Here is a 23,849-nt window from a genome sequence, read left to right on the forward strand (position 1 = left end):
ACTGCATTCTGTTAGAATTGGTGTCTTCCTTAACTTTGTAAGGGTATTTTTGGCTACCGTTTTTCAGCTACCTGCTGGAAGGCAAGTTAAGAAAAGAGAACGAAGTAATGAGCAGAAACACTTTCATTTTTCAAAAGTCAAGTCTCTTAAGGAGAACGATATGAGAATCCAAAAAAGGGGGATAGGAAGACAATAGCTGTGCATTCAAGTCTCCATTCCCACTCATTCTAGTGGAGAGTTGTTAATCACTGGAAGTACATTCTAAAACACCCTCAAGTCCAGTACAAAAATACAGTAATACAGTCTGCCTTTGAGAAATTGGGGTTTTATAAATTCATCGTTGTTGATTATCAAACACCATCATGGCTAACGCGGCCCAATTCCACCAAGATAGAAATTTGCTTCCAAGTAGAGGATCTGCTTCCTATAGTGGGATTTACTGGCTTTCTAATCCAAGGAAAAGGGCCAGGTACAAAGTCAGCCAAATAGAAGATGATGCTGTTTCCTGGTTTGAGAGAGATTAATTTAATATGATGACCTAGACTGCAAAAGTCTGTTGCAGATTAATTTATTTCACCTTTGCTATCTAAAAGTTGGTCCATAAACCCTTTGTGTCCCATATTTTTTCCCTAGAAGTTTTCAGATTCTTATACTATATCCTAGTTCCCAACTTGGTCCATAGTGGTCCAGCATAGCCACTTCACCGGACACTTTGTGATGGACTCCTCAGATTCAACTGGAAAGTATTGCTTTCCACTTACTTTGAACTTTAGTGTACACTTTGCCTATAGTATGTTTGCATTTATAAGTAAAACAAAAAGATGAGGGGAGTCTGGAAATTTTGATAGGCTGATAGGTTTGCTATCTAGTTTGCTGTTCAGAGAACTCCACATGCTACTTCAACTTTTCTGAAAGAGATTTCCCCTGTAACCATAATCAACAACTGTTAGACAAGCCAGAAATATATCTGCCCACCCCAGGCTTGGGTGTAGAAGGATTGATCACTTAACTTATGTTTCGTTACACACTGTGAGAGAAATTAAAAAACAAACACCTGCAAAAAAATTTTTGTAACATAAATAACCTGATAAGTTTAACATAAAACCATATCAAGCTGAACACAGAAGCTGAAACAGGGGAAAAAAAGCTAAGATATCTTAATAGGTGGACTTGATCCTAGAACCTAGAGCTATTCATGTGACATGCAGAAGGCCCCTTTTGTGCAAACTAATAATGCTGCCACATCTTTAGTCTTCCCAAAATGCTCTGCCTTAAATGAAACCTGACTCTCTCCTGCCGAAGGGGCTTTCTTTGTACCTGCTGGAGTAGAGACTTGTCTTCTGAAGCCTCATGTCCAGTGTCTGGAAGTCAGCTGTCTCCAAATGCCCCAGTGCCTTTCAAAGATACTGGTTCTCCACCATTTTGTGAAGAGTTCCCCTACCCTCCATAAGGCTCATTCCATATGGTGCTGCAACTTTCTTCCTAATTACTGTCTTCTACCAACTTGTATTTTGAGGGCCAGTGAGGGAGAGGTGGAAGATAGGGGTGTTGGTGTCTGTTTACTTTCCCACAGTCAGCCCAGCCTCTAGTACAAAGTCTTTTCCTTCTGGTTGACACGTCCAGTTTCCTGTCCTCTTGCTACTTAAACTCCAGCCAGCTTCACTGGTTTTCTGCTTCACTCTGGCCACACTCTGGGCCTTGTTACATCCCCACCCAGTGGGATCTCCCATTGACTAGCTAGATGGGTGGGTGGCTGGCTGGATGAAATCATCCAGGACTACTTTATATCAAAAATCTTAAACTCCCAATATCCTGACCACAACCTTCCAATTTTCTAGCTATATCTATTTTTCAGTCTTTCTCTCCTCTAATAGACCCCTTCTGACTATTTTCTTCTCCTTATCCAAGGTATCTCTTAATCCTTAGTTCTGCTGTGCCTGCATGAGAAGTAAAAACCAGTCCTGGATCCATCCATCAGCATTGCCCCCTTTTATGCCTGGGCAGTTGGGTGTTGCTAGAAGAAGTCATACAGTTGTTGTGGGTTAGAATCAGCATGAGTATGGGTGCTGAGCCATCATCACTGCAGGCAAACTAATCAGCTCCCTTTCTCCCTCAGTCCCCATGAGAGCTCTTTATAAGATTTTACCATTATCCCTACCCCACCACTTCCCAGCTACTTAACAGAGAAAACAGATGATAGGAACTTCCTTAGCTTCCTGTGCTCTGTCCCTGCCACCTGCAAACTTATCTGCATCCTTCCTTTCCTTCTGGCTTCCTGTCTCAGGGGATGGGGCAAGACTCCCTTCTCTCCAAGGCTAATTCTTCCAACTACTTCCCTCAAGATCTTTCTCCCTCTTGATTCCTCTGGGACCCTGGTCCTCCCAATGTCCTCTCCCTTCCTCCTGTATCTACAACTATTTCCTGTCTTCTGGCAGTATTCACTCAGATTATAAACATGCTCAAGCCTTTTTCTTTAAAAAAAAAATTTTTTTTAAATAGCTACCATGCTTCCTCTTCCCCTCCCATCATGACAGCCAGCCTACATGGAAAGCCACTTTTCACTCACTGTCTCTACTTGCTCACATCCCATTTGTTCCCCAGGTTGCCTCTGTCTCCGCCACTCAAGTGAAGTATCTCCCGTTCAGGTCACTAGGGCCCACCCAGGAGCTAAAGCCACTAGACACTTTAAAAATCTTTCTTTATTTGACTTCCCTGTAGCACATAGCACTGTCACATTACGCTGCGTCTTGAAAAGTCCCACATTCCTTTCTTCATCTGACAATGTTCTCCTGGGTTTCATCTTTTTTCCTCTTGGAGGACTCATCTCTCTTTATCTACACCATAAATATTGGTGTTATCATGAATTTAAGCCTTGGCTACCATCTATGTCTCATGCTTTCTAGGTCCGTCTCATCCACTTCAATAAGGTTAACTCACTGCATCTTTGTGCCCATGACTGCCAGATCCGTTTTTCTAGTCTGAATTTTTACCAGCCTACTGAACATCTTCAGTTGGTTTTCCCAGAGACACCTTACACTCAGTATGTCCCAAACTGAGTTTTTTATCTCACCTGCATCCCTTCCTGTCATGAACAGAAACCTTCAAGTTTTTCTTGACTTGTCACACTCACCCTCCACATCTAAATAGTTGGTTGCACGACTGGTCACTTCCACCTCCTTGAAAATACTTTAATCCAGGGAATTTAAACCAGAGGTGAATATTAGAATCACCTGGAATTTTTCTTATTTAAGAAATCTGGGGTAGTCCCAAAGCTTTTTTTGTGTTGAAAAATCCCATGCTCCAGCCATACTAAACTACACGGGGTTGTCTGAATATGCCTGCATTTTTTTAAACAGTTATTTTAAAGATATTTTAGACTTACAGAAGAGTTGCAAAAATAGTACAGGAAATTCCCATATACCCTTCATCCAACTTCTCCTTATGTTAACCTCTTACATAAGCTATAGCACATTTATCAAAACTAAATTAATCTTGGTGTGATACTGTTAACACAAAATTTATTTGGATCTCACAATAAGTTTTCCACGAATGTCATTTTTCTGTTCCAGGATCCATTCCAGGATCCCATATTACATTTAATTGTCATATCCCCACTGTCTTATACATGTGCTTTCATTCCACAAGTTCTTTTAAGTGTAGCGTGCCTTCCCTCTCTTTTCCTCTCTTGCCTGCTTGGTGACCTTCTTATTCTTTGCAACTGTGGTCACACAGCCCTTTCCCATAAGGTCTTTCTTCCCTTCCCCAGCAGAGCTGGTATCCAGTGGTCTTTATCACAACTGTGTAATCACTATTAACAGGCTTGTTAACAGAGTGCCCAGGTCAGACATGTAATGCCCTCAAGGACAGGGATGGTGTTCATTTCCTTGTTACATTCTTAACACTGAATCGAAGGACTGGCAAATAGTAGGAATTTGATAAATGTTTAATTGTGACATTAAGGATGACTAGTCATATTGAAAAAGTTCCTAAAAGAAAGATATTTTGCCTCCAAAAACTATTGAAATCTGGTTTTTATTAACTGGTAATAATAGAGTTCTAAGTGAATTGTCTACCTTACTGCATTTTTAAAAATTTAATTCTCAACTTCTCACAAATCATAGAACCCCTAATTTGATTAATAATACCGTGAATTTCTGTGCCAGTTTTTTTCATAATGAATTGTAGATGTGGATCTCTCAATCATATATCACATGTAATTGCAAATATCACATTTCTGGAACACGGCTCATGACTGACCACTGTAGTTCTTTCACATGTCTAAGACAGTGGTCAAAAAGTAGTCAAGGACATAATGCACCATTAATTGCTGTACCAACTGATTTTTGTTCTGGGGAAAGAAGTAGACCATGAGCCAAGCTACATGATCTCAAAGAAGATGGAGACTACTGCTGCCACGGCAAAGCCTGCATTTTTAGTACTTGCGTGAGAGTCTGAGGGAACACATCTCTCTGGTCAGAACTGATTTCACAACCCCATATAGTAAAACAGGGGGTTGGTTCTCATGTTTCTTCTCTCTAATTTGTAGTCAGTTAACTCCATGCCATTTTAAGATGACTTTCACAGATCCCAACCCATCAAAGCAAACACAGAGAACTGTCTTTTGCTATGACAATGATATACTTTGGTCCCCCAAGCCAGCAGCAGCCTCAAGAGGCTGCAGTCACGTTGCCTTGTTGCTCCTAGAAAGAACAGCTTCACTAATCCTTTCCTCATCGATCTGCCATTATGCATGTACCGTAACACTTCAGCTGTGTTTGTGTCTCCCACAAGAGATGAGTTCTCTAGTGGGGACGGCAGTGTCTTCTTATTCTCATATCCATAATGCGTTGGTCCATGCCTACATTGGGTTTGATGGAAAAATATTCTCTATGCCAAAGCCAAAAGAGTTGTTTTACAGGTGTTCCTCAGAATGCAAGTGATCCATATTTAACCACCCCATCCAGGTTAGGGCTATAACTGGATTTTACCATGATGACAAAGCCAAACACAGTGGAAGAATCTCACAGCTGCAGTTTGGTGCTACTAAGCCTATACCACTCAGATTCGCAGGCCTTCAAACACTCAACCACTACTCTGTTACACTTGATATTTCCATTTAAAGCACAAGCAGTGCCAAACCACACTTTCCCAGCCTCATTTCTGTGGCTTCATTGACTCTAAGCCCTTCACCTAGCAGGGAGACTGTTCATTCCCATTTGTTTTCTGTAGTCCACACTCTGGTTCAGAATCTCACTCCCATTATAGACCCTTCTCCCACCTGGCTGAAGAATGCCTGGGGAATTTACCGCTGATTCTCCCTCACTCCCTGCCTTCTGCTAGTATTAGGAGGCTGCTTGATGTTTTTGGCTTAAACTCTAGCTGACAACTGCTCCTGCCTTGGAGGGCTGCCTTCTGGAACCCCACTTCTATGCTTCACTGCTCTTGAATCCCATGTCTCTTGTATAGATCTCTCTCATCAAATGAAAGAACAGCTGCTCTCTAGCTCATGTGTGCATTTCTAAGCTCCTAGGTCGTGCCTCACCTGCTCCTACCTGCCCTCCTCCCCACTGCATCCAGGTCTCATGGTCTCTTTTGCTCCCTGTGTGGTTTGAGAACATAAACTAGCCATTTTGCTGTGAGACTCATAAGCTTATTTCATTTGAAATTATTTTAGCTTCACACACCACTCCGAGCCCTCTCCCAGGGTGTCTCCTACAAACATACCTTTGTTTTGAAAAGTGAACTTTTTTTGGCCTTTCTTAGCCATACCTACTAGTCAATATTTTATCTACAAATCAATACATTTTAAATTCATTACAGCAAAATTCAAAACTTGGTTAAAACGACAGTAGAGGGAGGCAATGCTCTATAGTAGTTGTGAATACAAACTTTGGTTCAAACCCTGACTCTGACACTTACTAATATTGTGACATTAGGCAAATCACATAAGCTCCTTAGGTTACAATATCCCACCCCCACCTCATAGGGTTGTTATGAGAAGAAAATGCATGCAAAGTGCTTAGCAGTGCCTAACATATAGTAAGTCTTCATAAGTGGTAGTTGCTTGGATTGCTTTTAAAATCTCCAGTGTTCCTGTGATATGCTAAGGATACATGCTGAAAACCTCAAAGAACTATAAAAGATATGCTATAAGATTTTCTGTGCAATTTCTTAATTTTTTCAAGAATAGATTAAAACTTCTAACTCTGACTTCATACCTAGCATAATCCTACTGGACAAAAATCAGTTTTGAACCCCTGGTAAATATTATATTAAAGGATTCATAGAGACCAAAGAGTAGTGGCATGCTTTTCTTTACTGAATTGATAGACGGAATTCTTTCTCCCCTCCCCCTCCCCTTCCTTCTCTCTCTCTCTCTCTCTCTCTCTCTCTCTCTCACACACACACACACACACACACACACACACACACACTCACCCCAGTGTTCTTGGTGGAAGGTCTTGAAATAACTGTTGTGTCCAGAGTATTGTTGTAGTAATTATTATATTTTATACTTGAGTGAGGGTGATAGAGTTTAGCTGTGAGAAGCTGTCAAGTTGTCATGCCCCAGACAGACTCAGATGCTCAGGCTGGGGAAGAAATGAAACCAGTGTTGGGAGAACTGACCTGGCCCAGGAGAAAGCAGCCAAGTCTTCTATTCACAGAGCCCCTAAGGACACGACACAGCCGTCACATCCTCACTCACAGAGGTGGTCAGTCCCATGGCAACCAGTAGAGCTAGATGAGAATATCAAGCAGGAATTCCAAGAGGCCGCCACAAATGCTCAAGAGCCAGGCGGTTAGTCGGTTGGGAGGAGAGGTGATAAGAGATATATTTGTAGGGGCAGAATTTCTGTGAACAGATGGATCATACCAGACCAAGGCAGGCTTCGGCTTCTGGGGAGGAGGGCTGGAATAGCTGGACAGAGTGTCGGGGCTGAGTTTGGCATGAGACTTTAGTCACTATAGGAAGTGGTGGTTAGACGTATGGAGCACAAGTCAGGACAGCATGGAAGACCAGAGCATGTTCCTAACCCCATACACCAGATCCAGGCAGGGGATAGGGTGAATCTGGGGTGCTGTGACTCATGCTTTGACATGCCAGGGACAAGACGAAGGGGAGGGGGCTGTGATCCAGGGTTCCAGAACACTACTTTGCCTAAGCACTTTCTCTGAAGAAAGCATTTGAGAGGTTCACTTTATAATTATTCTTTAAACCGTATATGTGTGTCTTATACACTCTTCTGTCTATTCAAAATATTTCACAGGCTGGACGCAGTGGCTCATGCCTGTAATCCTAGCACTCTGGGAGGCCGAGGTGGGCGGATTGTTTGAGCTCAGGAGTTCGAAACCAGCCTGAGCAAGAGCAAGACCCCGTCTCTACTAAAAATAGAAAGAAATTAATCGGACAACTAAAAATACATAGAAAAAATTAGCCGAGCATGGTGACGCATGCCTGTAGTCCCAGCTACTCGGGAGGCTGAGGCAGGAGGATCGCTTGAGCCCAGGAGTTTGAGGTTGCTGTGAGCTAGGATGACGCCACGGCAATCTAGCCAGGGCAACCCAGTGAGACTCTGTCTCAAAAAAAAAAAAAAATTTCACAGTAATAAAAGAAATCATTTGGAGTTGTTAGAGAATTATGAAGGCTATTTATGGTGTTTATATTGGTATTTCTGTTACAAGGCAGGCGTGGTAGTAAGAACATCTTATAAAATTCTGATTCTGTTTCTCTAAACTTGTTAGAGAGGTCTTTTCTGAAGATTTATAATTTGTCATTACAAAAGCAGTATACAGATAAACCAAAATAAAATAAAAACATCATATTCTCATTACCCCAGATGATGATAACTATTAGCTCCTTAGTGTATATCCTTCCAGATGTTCTGTATGGATTTTTTTTTAACCCAAATGATACCACATAATATGTATTTATTTTTAGTGTGTCTTTTTTTAGGTAATGATTTTCCAATCACTAAATTTTTGTCTCGTCTAGAACCTACTCAATGTACAAATTTAAAAAAAAAAATTGGACCAATCATCAGGACCATGTGTTGCATCTGGCTATCTATGTTTTAAATGTTGTTTAATCTAGAACAATCCCTATTTTGACAACACTGACTTGAAGAGACAAGGCCAGGCATCCTGCAGAAAGCCCCATCTTTTGGATTTGTATGGTTGCTTCCCTGAGGTGTTGTTCAACATGTTGCTCAATGTCTTGTGTTTCCTACAATGTGGAAGTTGAAATCTAGATGTGATGGAGTCAGGGTCCACATCTTTGGTGAGAACACATTGTAAGTGATGATGTCTTTGCATCACTCTGCACTGGTGTGATGACAACCTGATCCCCCCTCACTTGCAGTTGCTTTTGTCGTCTTACAATTAGGAAGTAATCTGTGAGTTGCTACGTTGGCGTCATGTGAACATCGAATTCCTCATCAACAATCCTGCTGGTTTTAGCACTCAGTGACAATGCTTGACTGAAATAATTACAGTAGGGCTATGAAATTGTGTTTTCTAAATCTGTAATTCCTTTTACATTTATTATTTGGGATTTTCTGTGAAGCAGAGATTTCCTTCATATAGTGGGACTATTAGATTACCTGAAATACCATTTCCTTTAATCGCCAGTTTTCAAAGTAAAAAACTGTTTAACAGCTGCTTCAGATGAAATGTTGGAAGAAATTATGTTTTTCAAAAAATGCTTTATATGAATTTTCAAATTTATGCTTAAAATAATCTAAGCTATACCAGCTGTGTATGTTATAGATATATAATTTTTTCTCAAAATTTTAATTTAAAACCACCTTTATCATTACAAAGGCAGTACACAGATAAACTGCTATGGTCACTGCAAACATAATCTCTTGAGCATTTCCAAAGTATTGTGTTAAAGGTTTTATGTAATTTAATTCCTGTAATGACACAATGAGGTTTTGGAGAAAGACAGCAGGAACCCCAAGTGGTGAAATAACTTGACACAGTCACTCACATGGGAAGTGACAGAGCTAGGATTCAAACTCAAATTGCTCTGAGTCCAAAAATTCATGTTTAATTCTTTTTATAAATTTTTGCTGCATTTTATTTAAAAGCCAAATTCTATTTGTAATGCTTGCTGTTTGGAATATTTCCCAGTTCATAAACACTAGAAATGGAAATTATGCTTAATAATTCTTATGAGGTCTCTTCCCTCTTCCTTTTTGTTTTTTTAAATATTTTTGACAGTGTGAAGAAAACACAAACCTTCAGGATACTACCCGCTACCTCAAACTTCCCTTTTCCAAGGGCATTTTCCTTGGGAATAATAATCAAGCCATGAAGGCCACAAAGGAGTCTTTTTGGATAACATCTTTTCTCTGTTCCACAAAACTCACACAAAATGGTAACGTATAAATACTGTTTTACTTGAAAGCCCTTATACCTGAGTACTTGTGTGAATTTTGGTAAGCACATTTAGTAAACACCAAAGTTATATTTAAGAACTTTACAGGAAAAAATTATTAATCCTTCTGTTTGTGATTTCCAATAAAATGGAAACAACTCTGACCCAATGCTCTGTTGAATGCATGTAATTTAAGAAAGATTTCAAAATTATCCCAGTGTTGGGAACCAAGTACACAACTCTCCAAATAAACCATCAAAACCCAGCTGCTTTAAAAAAAGAGAGAGAGAGAGAGAGAGAGAGAGAGAGAGAGAGAAATACCAACCCCTTAATCTCTTGTTTTATAGCTCCATAAACAGCGCTAATTGCAGGCTTTAGAATAAAGGCTGTTTTTTGTTTAATTAGATGCATATTGCTTTTCTGTTCTAGCATTACTTTTTATGTCAGTGATTGTTAGCAAGTTATGATTAATAAAGTAAGCTCTTCTCCTTGGCAAATTGCTATGAAAACATCATCTATAATGAAGGAAGTAAATTAAACATTTTTGAGTTCTTCATGGTTGTGGTATAAGGCTTTTGGCTAGCATCCTGAATGCTGTATTAACAAGTTAGATTCAGTATGTTGAAGAGAATCACTTCATAATAAGGTATTCTGTCTCATAAAAACCTCCTATGCCCAAACATGTACAGTTATTAGTTATTAGTTCTTTCTTAGTTCCTCCTTCTGTGTCAGAGAACAGCATCTATAGAGGGAAACATATTTCTTCTCCTCCACTGTAGTATCAGAAAAGCAGCAAAATGTAGCATTTACACTACTGACCACTTTTAAAATACCTCTCAATTTCAACATGAAATGCTGCTCTATTTATATAGGACACCAAGTTAAGATATGTCAGGTTATACCAGACTTTATCTGTATTTGGTGGTTAATGATTTTACTTAAATAAAACCTCCATTGACATAACTCTAAATGATTATAAAGCATTTACTAAACCTCAGGTATTTTTATGGGGCCAGTCTACCCCCATGGAAGTTATGAAGATAATAAAATCAACCTGTTATTGACTCCCTTAGAATTTTCATTCATCCTGTGTGGATTAGTTGTATATCTGTTATAGAGTTTACAACCATGTTTAACTGAATGTCCCCTGTAGAATATTTTAGGACTGTATTAGTTATCTATTACTGCTGTAACAATTACCGCACACTTATTGGATTAAAACAACATGGATTTATTATCATACAGTTCTGGGGTCAGAAGTCCAAAATGAGTTCACTGGGCTAAAATCAAGGCATTAGCAGGGTTTCATTCCTTCTGGATGCTCTGGGCAGAATCTTTTCTCTTACCTTTTCTACAGCCCCTTGCTCCATCTTCAAAGCCAGCAGCATAGCATCTTCAAATCTCTCTGGCTCTGATCTCCTTCTGTCTTTTAAGGATCCTTGTGATTACATTGGGCTAGATAATCCAGTATAATCCCCCTGTTCTCAATTTAATCAGATCTGTAAAATCTCTTTTTCCATGTAAGGTAAATGTATTCACAGGTTCCAAAGATATGTGGACATCTTTGAGGGCATTATTCTGCCTACCACACTTATAAACCTCACAGTAGATTCGTTCCCATCAAAACATTTGGTCCTGCATCCTGAATTTGTTTAGTTCTAGGGTTTAAGGTGTTAGAATTATGAGCATAAGATGGAGAAAACCAAATCCTAAAAACTAGAAGTTGCTACCTTTTAAAGGCAGAGAACATTTTTAGGTAAATATGGGTATATAAACTATTCATGAAATCATTATACTACACATCTCACTATATGGAAGGTGGGATCAGAATTCCATGTGATGTCTGGCTCATTTTTGGAGACTGATGAGTGCTTAATTATCATTTTGTCTCTGATTAACCTTGTCATTGTAAGACTACTCAAAATGAGCTAGGAAATGAATAGCATGTTTCAAGAGACGGGAAGGAGGAAGGAAGTTAGTTGATCTTTCTGAAATTTACATGCTAGACACATCTCTGTGTAGAAGTAATCCAGTTCCAAATTGGAATTAAATTGCTATGTGTTCGTTTTACTTGACTTGGAAAATATACAAATCCTATTTCCACTACAACTGAGCATTTAGTAAGTTATATGGTCTCTAGGAATAGTTTCCTAGAGCAGATTTGCATTGCAGGATTCCCAAAGTGTGTCTGTCTGCACACTCTGTTACTCTACATTGTTCATGGATAGTGTACCCAGGCCAGAGCACTGTGCTAGACATCTCTGACTGCTGAATCAAGTAGAGATTTTAAGCTTCTTAGTGGTAGGGGTCATGTCATCCTCCTATTTTATAGCTCTTGATAGATTGGGCACATAAAATACACTTAATAAATGCTTGTTAAATGGAATATAGAAAATCCATATTTTCAGTGGTTGGTCATGGCTTCTAATTTGCAACTAAATCTTCAAATGGCTGAAACAGAGACTTAGGAGATGGCAGTTTTGTCTTAACTCTGAGTACTTTGCATACATGACTAATTACATCCAGACACACATAACTGCTTTACTCTTCTATGTGCTCCATTATGAGCAGTCTAGAGATTCATCAGCCTTCTTGCAGGAAAGATGGATAGTCTCATCCTGATCTGATTGACTGGACCACTGTAATTATTCTCCAGCTGTGCTCGTGTGGGCCCTGGTCCCGGTTCCCCACTGCTGCCTCTGGTGCTGCCACTTTGGGGCCAGCAGAGCCCCTCCCTGGCCCACCCCACTCCTTATATTGAGCAGGGCCTTGAACGCCCCTGCAACTGCTTCACTTTAAAGGCAGAGGAAGAGAGCAAGAAGTGAGAGCTGGGATGGGGGCGGAGTAGGAGGTGAGAGTGAATGGCAGGGTTGAAAATGCACTGGGGGATTATAAAAGAGAAGATGCCAGGGAGGGGAGCCTCCTGAAGTTAGATGCAAGAAGCAGGAAGTAGGTGGGAGGGAGGCAGCAAACGGGGAGAGAACAATAGAGCCCTGCCTTGGTCCCACCAGGCCCACTCTGTGGAAATATCTGATATGCCAAATATAACCAATCCGTTTTTAAAAGGTTTCAATCATACCCCCAGGATGGCTGAGTTACATATGAATATTAAATACTTTCAGGGATTTTTGGTTATGAAAACATCATAAATCCCTCTTTCAAAGTCAGTATTTTAAAAATTCCTTCGTATTTTTCATTCTACGTCCTCCTCCTCCTCCTCCTGTTATCCTTGTTTGTTGTAGATAAACATTCCTATTTAGCATTTAATTTCTTACTAAGTCCTTTGTGAAGTTTTTCTCTTGAATCTGGCTTTGGTGGAGCTCGCTTCTCTTTCCTCTTGGATTCTTCTGCTTTTTTTCATTTCTGTTCACTGTGTCCTATTTTCTTTCTCATCTTAACTACTTCCTTGATTTCTCAGGTTTTCTGTTTCCTTGTTGGTTTGTCTGTTTCTCAGCAAGTCCCATTCAGATTTCTCCTGAAACACGTGCTTTGAAGTACATTTCTCGCTATTCCACCTGGAAAATTCATCCTGGCTTCTCAATTGGCCATTCTAGTCTGTCAGCCCCGTGAGCCCTGAGGCCAGTGCTAGCGGGTCCCACGGCCCTGTGCATGCCCTGCTTGCATGAACCTTGTCACTTCTCACTGCTCTCATTGGCCTCAGGATGCCGAGTCTCCCTGCTAGCTTTGGAGACTAATGAAGCTTGGACACCGTCTTCCAGAGCCTTTCCAACTTCTGCCCAAGAAAGATCAAGGAAGAATTTATTCCTTCCCCAGGTGAAGAGGTTCTCAGAGGACCTGTTGGACTCAAGAGTCCTTATATCAGTTTAGGAAAGGGAGGAAAATGAAGAGCTTGCCCAGAATCTGGGATGGAAGATGGCCATTGGAGTCCAGCAACTGCCACTCTCAGGTCCCAGAGCTCCTTAGATGATCTGACAAATCACTGAGCTTGTCATCACTGGGCAGGGACCTTTCAGTCTGCCAAGTTTGGGTCTCTTTGTCAAGAAAATCTTTGTGAAGACCTTTGTTGCTGGGTGCGATTGGTTGCTAGGCAGAATACTGTGTGCTGGGAGTCCGAACGTGGATAAAGCAGGTTCCTAGCCTTCCAGAAAGTCTCATCATACTGTACCAGGAGGAGGCAGAAAATTATTCAACAAATATTTGTCAACTGCCTACTTTGTTCTTGGTGCTAGAAATTCAATAGTGCCAAGCTGGGCATGGTTTTTTTTCTCTTGGAGTTTACAGTCTAGTTGGGGCATAGACAAATACACAAACAGCTGTAATGGTAAGATAAGCGCTACTGTGATGTATGAGCACATAGAAAGGACAGTTAGCTCAGGACTTCGGGAAAGGCTTCTCAGATAAAGCAACACCTAACCTGAGAACTAAAGAATAACTAGGAGTTTATATAAGTCAAGAGCAATGGGAGGGAGGAAATCATTAGAAGGTACTGGAATACACGCCATCCCAGAGAGGACTGGTCGTACTCTGTGGGAGCCTGCAACTGGAGTATCTAGGAGGGGTGAGCCACATGGTTAAGAATTCAGCTTTTACCAGTAGAACACTTTCATGTTGGGACTGTTCTCTATTAAGGCAATTAATCTTCCTTTCTGTTTGGAAAGGTGATATGCTTGATCTTTTGAAATGGAGAACCCACCCAGACAAGATCACTGGCTGTCTCTCTAAATTAAAAGAAATCGATGGCTCAGAGATAGTAAAGGTATATACTATTTTGCTACTGTTTTCCTCCCGGAAATTTATAGGATAAAGAGCATTTGGAGGGGAAGGACAAATAGTATTTCATTCATTCATTTACCACTTCTTTAACAGTTTCTGCAGGATACCCTGGATACCTTATTTGGAATTTTAGATGAAAATTCACAAAAATATGGGTCTAAAGTGTTTGATTCTTTGGTAAGTTCAAATTCACTTAATTATGTTTTAATAATTTGTCTCTCAATCTTGACTTTCGTGAGGCTGTTTCAGAAATAGGCTCTTAATAATGTAAGAGTTCATTTTTAAAAGAACACACCAAAAATTCTTGGTTTGCATTTGGTTTTATAAAGCTCAATTTTCTTTTTTAGGTTCACATAATAAATTTGCTGCAAGATAGCAAATTTCATCATTTTAAACCCGTAATGGACACTTACATTGAGAGTCATTTTGCTGGGGCACTTGCATACAGGTAAGGCCCTTTATCTTGTAATTGCTTTAGAAGCGGTTCCTTTTGAGCTTTTTCTCAGCAGAGCAGCTATATGGGAAAATTTAAAAGGGAGTGTAGGAAGAAATGAAGCACAACAACTGAAGTGTCTCTTGAGACAATCTCTTCTCTCCTCACACATCCTTTTATAGTGGCTAGAACTTATTTCGATTAAAAAGAGGAAAAAAGAACTTGCTGAATTCTATTCCTGAGACCTAAAATATAAAGTTTTTTCTTGTTTCTGTTTCACTTGGTCTAAAATGTCTGGTTACTTCACTTTGGCTATCAATATCCCCATTTAATCACTGCACTCCTTGACAATTCTAGATGTCTTTAAGAAAGAAATACAAATTGTCTTCATACCTGTTGAAAGTCATTCATTCATTCATCTGTTAAGATTTAGTGAGGTCCTGCTGCGTGCCAGGTGCTATACTTTGTGCTGATAATGTGAAGACCTGGTCCCTGGCCTCAAGCAATCCCGTCATTAGACCCTTTGATGGGAGCTTCCGTTTTAACTGCTGCTCCTTTCCGACCAGCTCAGATGGTGCAAGTGAGGCTGAGAGGGAGTGAATAAATGTCATGCTTTAGCTAGTGCCTGCCTCCACACAGCCCAGTTGGTAACCGCCAGAAGGCAATAGCTTCTCTCCTTCCCAGTCTTTGCCCTGCTTAAATAGCCCTAGAATGTCCCCCAGTGTTCTATCTTTCTGGGCCAATGCTGTCACTGCTGTTCTCCTTCATTTCTACCTTATACTGTAAGCACCTGTGCATGTGCAAGACCATCTGTTCCCAGAGGTGAGTTAAAAGAGTAGGAATCAGGTTTATTTTTAACCCCTTTTCCCCCATCTATGTGATATATAAAGGATAATAGCTAATCAAATAAGCATTTGATCATGTTAACTTGGGTATTCCTGACCATGGCATGTTAAGACTAAATGAAGGTATTTTTGTAAGCCTAGACACTCCATCAACATGCTTTTTTGCCAAGGGAAATGCGACAACAGGAATAGTTTTGAAATGTTGGCCCGCTTGGCCTCACAATTTGAGTCCTAGCGTGAAGTGGTCACTGCTTGCAACTGAAATCGTCACTGAAGGCTAGAGAACAAGAGTGTGATTTCTAACACTTCAGATTGGCCAGGAAAGCAGGATCATCACTCCTAAAAGATAAATAAGGCCTGCGGAATCCTCTCAGATGGTGGGTGGTCAGAAACTGACATATTATCTTAAAAATAGTGCTCCCAGAAGCATCTACCTACCGGCACATCCAAGCCTCATTCCGTGACCAAGAGAATTGCTGTGTGAACTGTGTCCTAGAAACTAAGAACTGACTGAAGTTTAAGGTGGCAAAACTGTAATTCTGAGGGTTGTGGGTTATTATTGTTGGTTTTGATTTTTGTTTCTTTAAACAAACAAACAAACAAAAAACCTTGACTTTTCTAGAAATTCTCCTTCTAAGGCACACTTTGACAGTAAGCCTTGCTCTTCTCACAGGTCAGGGAATTGGCTTGATAAATCCATGGGGTGTGACTTGGAGTGGGGGAGGTGTTGCCTTCATCCCTTCCCACACCCCTTTTTTTGCCTCCAGCTGCATATTTCACTCAGCTGTTTACATGGTCACCGAGAAAGAAATCCCAATTGGCAGTTGTCCACGACTGACCATGACAGTCATACTTCCAGGTACTTGCTTGGCCAGAGTGCTTTTCTCAGATATTTATGTTTGCCCCTTTGGGAGCACTGCCAGGAATAGCAGGGCAATGGAATGTGTCCAGACTGAGTGTTCCTTCTCTCTTGAGCTTCAACAGGGGCAGCGATGTTGATCTGCAAGTTTAGTAAAATTATTATGTAGCAGTTTGACAGGAAAATACCAGAACTGATGGGAAAAGAAGCTACTTTATGATAAAAATAAGTGTTGGATTTGTTGGCATTTAATTGAGATTTAGACCAGTTCTACACTCTGCACATTTCTCCCTGGTTTTTTTTAGAGATCTCATCAAAGTGCTCAAGTGGTATGTGGACAGGATCACAGAAGCAGAGCGGCAAGAGCATATCCAGGAGGTGCTGAAGGTGATGACATGCTGTTGATAACAGACAGCGTAGTCTAACAAAGCTGTTGCATACTGATGCTTGAGCTAATTGGCTTCCTCTACACAGACAGTAATTGGTCATGATGTATTACTGACGTTCCAATTCAAGGATTTTAAGCAGTTTATGGCTGCTCCAGGGCTGATGAAATTTGAAAGGGACTTTGCCAGGCTTGTCCACTGGAACCTGGTCGGGATTGCATCCTTGCTCCTCCAGACTCCAGAACACTTGAAGTGGAATCTAGGATTAGCAGGACAGAGGGAGGGCTTATGAGAGGAGACTACAGATGGGCAGTGAAGCTTAAGTTCCTGGCTATTACCTCTACCAACCTAACAGAGACCATCTGAGAACCATTTATGTTAAATTTTAAGAGCAAATGGGATGGCTTAACAGGGATCATAACAAGGAAACCTGAGGTGTTACTGGGTCTCTTGGTTTAACACGGCCCACATCTCTGGGCCCTATATGCTCAGTTGTCTACAGGGATGCTAATGCCTTGCTTGCAAACCTGTTCAAAAATAATACAAATTATCAAAGGGATTTTCCAGTAACAGCCCCGGTAGTCTTCTGATTCCTATTGTTAAGTACCATTCTATTTGGTGTTAGTAGATAGGAATAGAATAAGGTATGTATATTATAAAACAGCATTTTGTTAATTATAACTTTATCGTTTTTGTCTGATTGAAGGTAAACTGCTAAGTGGCACGACTACCTACCAAAGCAAAATTATTTTTGGAAAAACAATTATCTCTTTTTTGACTAAATTAAAAAAAATATGAGGATCAAAAACATTTAGTGTTCATAACGCTTCAGAACTAGAAAGTATTTTTCAATTTTCTATACATATCTCTCATTAGGCATCAGAGAAAAAATGGCTCTCCCCCCTACAAGTAAATACTGTTCAAAAATCTCACAGGGCCTTTCTGTTTAAATCAATAATTTAAAAGTCTAATGCTATACAGTGGTTTTTATGTTGCCTTGTCGTTAAATAAATACTCTTGGTCTCCTTTGAAAGTAACTTTAAAATTTTCTTTTTAAGGCACAAGAATACATTTTTAAGTATATAGTTCAGTCTCGAAGGCTGTTTTCCCTTGCCACGGGTGGGCAAAACGAAGAGGAATTCCGCTGCTGCATTCAGGAGCTCCTTATGTCGGTCCGTTTCTTCCTTTCACAAGAGAGCAAAGGATCTAGAGCTCTATCTCAGTCACAGGTAATTTTTTTTCATCTCTGCTGAATAGAAGAGAAATATGAGTGCAGTTTATTTATTTTTACACAGCAGCATAATTGAATGTTTCCTACATCAGGAATCCGTAGCTCCAGTTTATATTTGTAGCTTATTAACCAACTTTATGAGTAGAATTTTAAAAATCCCCCAGCTTCTGAGTACCAGCCGAGCAGAAGTAGATTGCCTTTCCTCACACTCTCCTCTCTGCCTAGAGAGTTGGTTTGTTTGTATCAGCCTCCTTGCCGGTTACCAGAATGTGTACTGCTGATCCCATGTGCTGTCCCATCGGCTTTGGGGAAGGAATTTCTAGGATGCAGGGATGTCATCATAGCTCACAGCAACCTTAAACTCCTGGGCTCAAGCAATCCTCCTGCCTGAGCCTCCTGAGTAGCTAGGACTACAGGTGTGCACCACCACACCTGGCTAATTTTTCTATTTTTAGTAGAGACGGGGTTTCACTCTTGCTCAGGCTGGTCTTGAACTTCTGACCTCAAGCGATCCTCCCGCCTCAGCCTCCCAGAGTGCGAGGATTACAGGCGTGAGCCACTGTGCCTAGCCATCTATCAACTTGAGAATCATTGTATTGGACTCAGCTAAATTGCATGCTGTTTTGTTTTATTTAACTTGACTCTAATTATCCTGGGACTGATCTTATAAGATCAGTGCTGAGCTGCTGCCAAATTCTATTACCGAGGGTAGCCCTACATGATTTTTAAGTACAGGATCCACCTACTTTCCAAATAGCATGGCCTGGAACATGTTCCATGAGATAATTCTGAATGTCTTTCTCTATACTTTCTTAATTCTTTTTTGTATACTTTTAATTCTAATGACTTGGTTAAAAAATCTATTAGAAGGAGAAGCAGCCTCTTACCATACCCTGGAGACTAGAGAGTTATGCTCATTGATAACTAGGACATAAAATGGGAGATTAGAAGACAAAACTAGATCTTCAGCATTGTTGTTATAATTTGGTGCCATGCGACATTCAGAAGGCATAATATATAATGGCAAAACACGAGAAATACACTGACACTCCAACAATATTGCTGTGCTTTTTCTGTTTGTTTAGGGGGCTATTCATGTGACTCCCTCCATTGCGGAGGTAGACTCATCTTCCTTCTGGACAAAGATACAGTTCAGACTTTTTAAATGTCAGCTTGGCTTTTATAGTCAACAGTATAATCACTGCACTTTAGGAATTTGCCAGAGACCTCAATATCAAATTGCCCACTAGCCAAAGCCTACTTACAGCAGTTGATGTTTGAAAAGGATAATCCAATAGCCTAACCATGTATTCCATTAGATCCAAGTTCATAGAAGTTTACTACCTCTATAAAAGGGATTCAAAATTTGAGTTTCATCCTGAGATTTTTCTTTTTTTTTTTTTTTTTTATTTCAGCATATTATGGAGGTACAGATGTTTAGGTTACATATGTTGCCCTTGCCGCCCCGCCCCCCACCCCCAGTCCGAATTTCAAGCGTGTCCATCCCTTGGATGGTGCGCATTGCACTCTTTGTGTATGCATATACACATCCCCTCCTTCCCCCTCCATCCTCCCCACCAGTCTGCTGTAGGGCCCCAAAAGGAAAGGTCCCCTTCCTTGGAGATGCCTCCGTTTGATGGCTAAATTGTCTCTCTGGGCACCCACGGGTAGGGAGGGGGAAGGAGACAATGGAGCACTATGGCCTCTGCCGATAGGCTCGAGTCTGCACCTGGGGAGGTGCCCCGAGGGGGCTGGGAGCCCGGCGCTGAGTCCGCAAGAGGCCACTGCTTACTGGCGGCAGCCATCTCTGGGCTGGTGTCGGCAGGTCTCTCCAGCCCCTCAGGAGCCACCAGCAGTCCGAGATGCAAGGGAGGGGGGAGTTAACCGCTCCACCTACCCTTGTCGCTGGTCTCCAAGCCTCTCGGGACCTTTCTCCTTCCAGTTCTCCTCCGCAATGTCTTCCTGTGGAGTCTCCTGTAGTTTCAGACACCCTTCCTTCTGAATCTCACCTGATCTATGTTTCTCTGCTAGTTTATTTTTTTCTCTTTCTTCTAAAATTTGTCTTTTTTGCAGAGACACTCTGACTGGCGGCTTTTCTCGTCCACCATCTTGGCTCCTCCAGATTTTTCTTTTTAACCTTTATCAGTTACAGGGACAGAACTTTCCTAATTCACACCTGAAAAATATTTTCTTACTCACAAGAGTAACCTTAAGTCATAGTTTCTCACTTCCTAGGGATTCAAGAGATATTTCCTCCCTTTAAAGTTAAAGAATGATTTCTTTACCTTAGTTGTATTTCCACTGAATCCTAGCTGTCCCCCTAATTGGACTTGGCCACCACCGTAGTACAGCAGGGTGGAGCACCTCACCTTCTGTCTCTTCAACATATTGACTTCCATTGCTCTCTGTCTCTAGTTTCCATTTTGCAGTCAAGTTTGAGAAACAACTTTAGCACCTTCAAAGAATCATACTCGATTTTTTTTTTGCCCCTGACTTTTAATCAAGAGATAATATATACAATGTGTACATAAAGCTTCTGAATATCTTTGTAAACTGTACTGAGGTCATTCTCTATTATTTTGTACAATATCCCTTACTTATAAATTTTCATGTGGTATTTGTAGTTTGATGCTAAGAAAAATTTATATAAAATGATATAGTGTTTGATTTTCTTTATTAAGCAATGAGAGCTTTGCCCTTCTATATTTTGGGAGGAAGGAGACTGCTACTCACCTCTTCTCATCCCAGGTTCCCTTTTGATCCCATATCTCTCTTCAGAGAAACCGAGAGTCACTAATTTGATTGATCCAGTGTTTTAGTTTTCTGTCACTGCAAAACAAATAACCTTAAGCATAATGACTTTAAACAACACTCATTTGTTAGCTAGCAGTTCTATAGATCAGAGGCCCAGGTAGGCTCAGTTGAGTTCTTTGCTTGGGATCTCCTAAAGCCAGAATCAAAGTGTCATCTTTGATGTCCTATCTGGAGGGCAGCTCTGGAGAAAAACTTGCTTTTGAGATCTTTTATGCTATTGGCAGAAGTACATTTCTTTGCATTTGTAAGATTAAGGTTCCTGTTTCCTTGGTGGCTGTCAGCCAGGGTGGGATTGGGAGGAGGCGGGTAGAGGGATGTACTTTTATCTTCCAGAGGCCGCCTGCATTTCTTTGTATTTGGCTATTCCATCTTCAAAGCCAGCAACAGTGGGTCAAATCCTTCTCATCCATTGAATCTCTGTGACTTCTGCTCCTGCTACCAGCCAGAGAAAATTCTGCTTTAAGGGCTCATGTGTTTAGGTGAGACCCACTCGGATAATCTCCATATTTTAAGGTAATCACAGAAACAACACCAGGAGACAAAGGTCATGGGAATCATCTTAGAATTCTGCCTACCACAACCAGAGCCAGGGTTACCATTGGTCTGAATTTCACTATCAGGTTGCTTTACAGACAGAAACCCAGTTTCCTTGCTCCATTTTGCTTTGTTGTTTGCTACAACTGAGGGCAAATCCTGTCTCCTGGAGGTGGAACAGCCATCCCAGCAGTTCAGTTTGAATCAATGGCTGGCTATCCATCCTGGTTGCTAATGATGCTGTCCTTGGTAGCCCTGTCCTGGGAGGACTAAGGGCCAACTCAGCTGGTGTAGCAGTAGCTCTTGGTTTTCCATTCCATGGACAGACCCACACCCCAGGATCCCCAGGAGAAGAGTAATGACAGAAGGAGTAGAGGCCCAACACCCTGCTGCAAATTCCTAATAATTGCCTTTCCTTATTTGTCTTGGCTACCAGGAAGGTTAAAACTAAATTGTGTCTTTATTTTTACTTGCAGTGAAAACACTTAGCTTGTCCTGGTACAACCGTCCTGCCCTCATCACAAGGTCCTTGTTCTTTTATCCTTTTTAATAGTCCTGTTCAATATGTATCTTACACTGAAGGCACATTCACATAGTTCTTTTAAAGTCAAGAGATATAGATAAAGAAATAATGGATAAATTAAGGGGTACCTGAGGAAAATCAACTTAGTTGTCTTCAGTAATCAGAAAGCTGGGCTCACTTTATTTTATTTTTTTTAATTTAACTTAGATCTGTATGACTCAGCTCTTTGCAGAGTGAAATGAAGGTTACATAAATATAGTCTTTAACAGAGAATATCAAGTTATTAATTTTAAATATGTTCAAGTAAATCCATAATTTTTAAGAGTCAAAGGGCATAGCTGTTGATTACAGCACCTTAAGCATTTTAACGGTGCTAGCATCAAATGCAAATCTTGACTCTTCTCAATAATTTTGCTGCTGCTATTTAAATAAATACTAAAATCCTTGAATTTGAATTTGATTCTGTGTTTGAATCATCAGCACGTGTAGATGGAGCCTACTTCCCGGTGGTGTCAGTTCTCATTGGTAAGCCAGCCAGCACTTGGATCTTAGTATATTAAAAACAAGTGCCTCCTTCTCCCACCGGGTACAGTTGAGGCTAAGTCAACGCTTCCTTCCAGTGCCCTCCTTCTATGGAATTTCAAAAGGCTGAGTTTGTTTGTTTGTTTTGATGTACAATCCTAGCCCAGTTTTTTAAGTATGCCCCTTGGGATTTGATGTTTGCATCTTTTTTTCCCCACAAAAAACGATTATCAGGTCTTTTTATTCATGTAAAAAATATTGTTCTTAGTCTGTACACACAGTCCTTGGTTTAAAATAGATCTTGAAGCAACCCGGGGGGTTGTTCTAATGATCTTTTCATTTTACAAGTGATGAAACTAAAGCCTAAATGATGAAACTAAAGGGTGCTAAAATAACTCTCCAAGGTCATAGAGTTGATTAGAAGCAAAGCTAGTACTATATATAACCTAGATCTTCTGATGCGCCATCCTGTGTTTTTTTCTTAAATCATGAATTGAATGCTCTAGGGAATTAATGAGTTTGGATTTTTAAAGATAAACAAGATTTAAATGAGCATTTCAGAAAGCTCTTTCAAAGGGTAATGAAATATAAATGACAACAATCCAGGTCCGGGTTGAGCATTCTTTCTGTTGAATCAGGATGCATTTTGCTGATTCTGTGGGGTTTTTGCCAATCCTCTTGCTAATGTCAGTGATTTTCCAGAATTTCCCAGTTTTTGTTATGTTGTTCCTTTGTACCTTTCAAAAACTGTCCCATTCTACTGCACTTTCTTTTTTTTTTTTTTTAATTTTGTCCTCTTAGCTTTAGGTAACAGAAATATTTTACATTCATTTTCGTACCATTCAAAAATACTTGCCACAGTCCTTAAAAACTCACTGACATTGTACAGCTTATTTGTTATGGCGTATCTGGAAGTTGATTTAAATTTCTCCTTCTTTTTAAGGCTGTGTTTCTGAGTTCTTTCCCAGCCGTGTACTCAGAACTGTTGAAGCTCTTTGATGTCCGGGAAGTGGCCAACTTGGTACAGGACACTCTGGGTAGTCTGCCGACCATCATGCACGTGGACGACTCCCTGCAGGCCATTAAACTGCAGTGCATCGGCAAAACTGTGGAAAGCCAGCTTTATACCAACCCAGGTAGGCCGGCGAGTCTCTTGGATGAAATAGTGCCTCTAGAAAGCCATCATTTACCTCTTGTAGTCATGAGTCAGCAGAAGCAACTGAAAACAAAAAATTAAAAAGGACGTTCTCAAAAGCATTGTTTATTTGGATGGTAAATTTACTTAGGAGTCAAATATAAAAATATGGCTATTAAAACTTTATTTCTAGAAAGAGTGAAAACTAATGATTAGATTTTTGATTCTAATCACAGCTAGTAGTAGTGTGGAGTGTGCTTTTTTCCTTATTCTAGATCTCTTTCTTTTTAATGTTCAATAAAACTTAACATTTCCCTTCACAGATTCTTAGGTACTTAAATGATCCTTTTTTGTTTGTCTCTTTTGTGTTTAAAAGTTTTCCATTGATTTGTGTTCTGAAAGTGTACGAAAGTTTTGGTGTACTGTCATTTTTTATTTCATCCCAACAGCAAGT

General features: G+C 40.4%; 1 protein-coding gene across 1 annotated transcript in view; it reads left to right on the top strand.

Annotated features, from left to right (window-relative positions):
• DOCK4 (dedicator of cytokinesis 4) overlaps positions 1 to 23,849 on the top strand; it is a 477,172-nt gene that overhangs the window by 313,520 nt on the left and 139,803 nt on the right. Inside the window, exons 16-22 of the mRNA XM_012652744.1 lie at positions 9,223 to 9,379; positions 13,999 to 14,096; positions 14,207 to 14,290; positions 14,461 to 14,561; positions 16,556 to 16,637; positions 17,695 to 17,865; positions 23,204 to 23,396. Of these exons, the coding sequence (XP_012508198.1) occupies positions 9,223 to 9,379; positions 13,999 to 14,096; positions 14,207 to 14,290; positions 14,461 to 14,561; positions 16,556 to 16,637; positions 17,695 to 17,865; positions 23,204 to 23,396 (886 nt within the window). The remainder of the gene's footprint in view (positions 1 to 9,222; positions 9,380 to 13,998; positions 14,097 to 14,206; positions 14,291 to 14,460; positions 14,562 to 16,555; positions 16,638 to 17,694; positions 17,866 to 23,203; positions 23,397 to 23,849) is intronic.

The sequence above is a fragment of the Propithecus coquereli genome, unplaced genomic scaffold (genome assembly GCF_000956105.1).
Source record: "Propithecus coquereli isolate 6110/MARCELLA unplaced genomic scaffold, Pcoq_1.0 Scaffold4, whole genome shotgun sequence".
Classification (NCBI taxonomy): Eukaryota; Metazoa; Chordata; class Mammalia; order Primates; family Indriidae; genus Propithecus; species Propithecus coquereli.